Source organism: Nicotiana attenuata, unplaced genomic scaffold, assembly GCF_001879085.1.
Source record: "Nicotiana attenuata strain UT unplaced genomic scaffold, NIATTr2, whole genome shotgun sequence".
In the NCBI taxonomy this organism is placed as follows: domain Eukaryota; kingdom Viridiplantae; phylum Streptophyta; class Magnoliopsida; order Solanales; family Solanaceae; genus Nicotiana; species Nicotiana attenuata.
The window spans coordinates 477,276-479,797 of record NW_017670642.1 but is presented as its reverse complement, the minus strand read 5'-3'; the positions used below and the strand labels follow the sequence as shown (position 1 = coordinate 479,797).

The 2,522-nt window shown below is 34.1% G+C and overlaps 1 protein-coding gene across 1 annotated transcript; it reads left to right on the top strand.

Annotated features, from left to right (window-relative positions):
- Positions 1 to 237: 237 nt before the first annotated feature.
- LOC109241817 (glutathione S-transferase U22-like) lies at positions 238 to 1,666 on the top strand. Its single transcript, XM_019408626.1, has 3 exons — positions 238 to 552; positions 1,354 to 1,526; positions 1,618 to 1,666. Exons 1-3 carry the CDS (start codon positions 238 to 240, stop codon positions 1,664 to 1,666), a joined length of 537 nt encoding a protein of 178 aa, XP_019264171.1.
- Positions 1,667 to 2,522: the final 856 nt, after the last annotated feature.

Genomic DNA, 2,522 nt, shown 5'->3' with positions numbered 1-2,522 from the left:
TTTTTAGTTTCCCATTTGATGTCCAGTAACCGCATTAAAGTCCGATTACATTCAGATTCATTCCGCGCAGGACCGCATCTTCAGGGGGAACCGCTCCTTACCAAGAATTTTTTTATACCCAAATCTCGAACAAGAGAGCAGCCTCATCCGCTGCACCATATGATTAGTGGTGTTACAAAGTCTTCTATTACAAGAAATTTAGTACTATACCACCGTATCTCTAACTTTCTAAGAGACATGGCAGAAGAAGTGATCCTTTTAGATTACTGGCCTAGTCCGTTCGGAACAAGGGCACGAATCACACTTGCTGAAAAGGGAATCAGTTACACCCACAAATTCGAGGAATTGCCCAATAAAAGTCCTTTGCTTTTGAAAATAAACCCGGTTCATCATAAGGTGCCAGTTCTTGTTCATAATGGTAAACCGGTTTGTGAATCAGATATCATTATTCAGTATATTGATGAATTCTGGAATCAGAGTTTTCCCTTATTGCCCTCTGAACCTCACCAGAGAGCTAAGGCTAGGTTCTTGGTTGACTTCATCAACAAGAAGGTCAGAACTTCCTACAATTTAAATTTTACCCTTGTAAATTTTTTAGAGTTCTTTTATGTATATTTTGTATTTCCGTTGTCCCAATTTATATGATACTTTTCGCTTTTCGAGATTTAAACTTTTTAATATTGATCACATGCATTTGGAGATGGAATCTTTTAATTTTTCGAGATAAAATTTACATATTTGGAAACTATATAAAAAGTACTGTAAGTCACTATAATTAATAATTTAAAATATATAAAAGACATATAAAAAATTACAGTCAAAGAAGAATTCGTTTGACTCTCGAAATCCAAACAATTTTACATAAATTGGGACAGAGGAAATAATTCATAATATTAGATTTAGATGAACTTAAATAGAGCGATGGTCGGTAAAGATTTATATAGCTAGCTCCAGTGGCGGAGGTAAGATTTTCACTAAGGGGGTTCAAAAAAGAAAAAAGTTAAAAAACTAGAAGAGATTGTAGTAGCTAGTGAAAATTGAATCAATGACGTCACAAAGGGTTTGAACCCCCTTGACCACTGAGCTATGCTTTTGGGTTGTGGTCAAGGGGATTCAAAACATAATATATAGATAAAAAAAATAGATTTTGCCTTATATATTGAGAAAATCTCACTTTATACCCATTAATTCTAAACTATTTACCCTTTAATGCCCAGACCAAACTATTTACTACTCCTACCCATGGGGCCCAAACTATTTACCCGACACCTTCTAACTTCCAAGTTCCAACTGTATACTCTTGTACTAGTACAGGAGTATTACTTTTCATAAATATTCATCAAATACAAGAAGAATAAGCCTGATCTTTCGGAAACAAAGATAAGAGTCTCATCTTCGTCAACGAACTGGCCGTTAAAATTAACGGAGGAACCATCGGTAAGGCCGTGCTCAATGGGATATTGGGTACTATGGAGTGGAGAATCAAGGAAAGAAAAGGGAGATTTGAGGGAGAAGATATCGAAGCCGTAATTGGTTCTGCCAAAGGTGGAGAAGATAAATAGATAATAGAACCATGTAGTGACTCTGAATCCATAATGTTGTTGATTTGCTCTACAGCTGGGAAATGGTATCTGTTGTTAAAGAGAAATATGAGCTGCAATTGTAGTACTTGAGAAAGGCGACGGAGTGTAGGTGTAGACATGTGATTTTTGACCCTCCCCAAGATTTTTATATTTAGCATGTAAATATTTAATTTAGGCCTAATATAGCTATTTCAACTCATTTTGACTCTTTTACTTTATTTTATTACAAGAAAACTGAAAATTACAAAAAAATATTTTAGTTTATATATTTTTCATAAATTTGAAAAAAAATATACAAAAAAAATAGTACCTTATTTTTATCTTTATATAATTTTGAAAATACAAACATAGTCTAATGTTTAGTTTAGTTAATTAGGATTAATTTTGGCATGATGTAGTATTTCTATCTTGTTTTAAAGGCATTGTGTAGTCTAGGGGACCTTTCTAGACTTTTCTTTAGGACAAAAAATAAATAAAAAGACCCTAAGGACTTAACACAAAAGGACCTAGGGACTAATTGGCAAATACACAAAAAATGATAACCTAAACCTAGACTCTACATATACTAACGCCTACAATGAGCTGAAGATGGAGGAAGACCCTATGAGATCAGCGACAAGAACAAAAAAGAATAGAACCACACCCCATCGTCGATCTTCTTCTTCTGGAAAAACCAGCGAACCAAAGCCATAAAGACCCCACGATCTTCATCTTCTTCAACCTTGAGCATATAGCAGCAACCCTACCCCTAACCCAGCATAGTCCGAAACTTAAATGATGCTTTTTTGTACAAAAAGCACTTTTCTAATGTTTTTTAAAAAAAGTTACATTAATAGGTAATTCGCAGTATTATATTGCGAATTATCAAAAAAAATATTTTTTTTTATGCAATTCGCAGTATTATACTGAGAATTGCTTGAGATGGGCCCAGTTCATTTT

Bases quoted from the DNA above. Each gene is read 5' to 3' on its own strand.
- LOC109241817 (XM_019408626.1), top strand. From the start codon at position 238: ATGGCAGAAGAAGTGATCCTTTTAGATTACTGGCCTAGTCCGTTCGGA. The intron at 553-1,353 runs GTCAGAACTTCC...AAATACAAGAAG, and splicing joins TTGACTTCATCAACAAGAAG to AATAAGCCTGATCTTTCGGA. The intron at 1,527-1,617 runs GTAATTGGTTCT...TTTGCTCTACAG, and splicing joins AGGGAGAAGATATCGAAGCC to CTGGGAAATGGTATCTGTTG.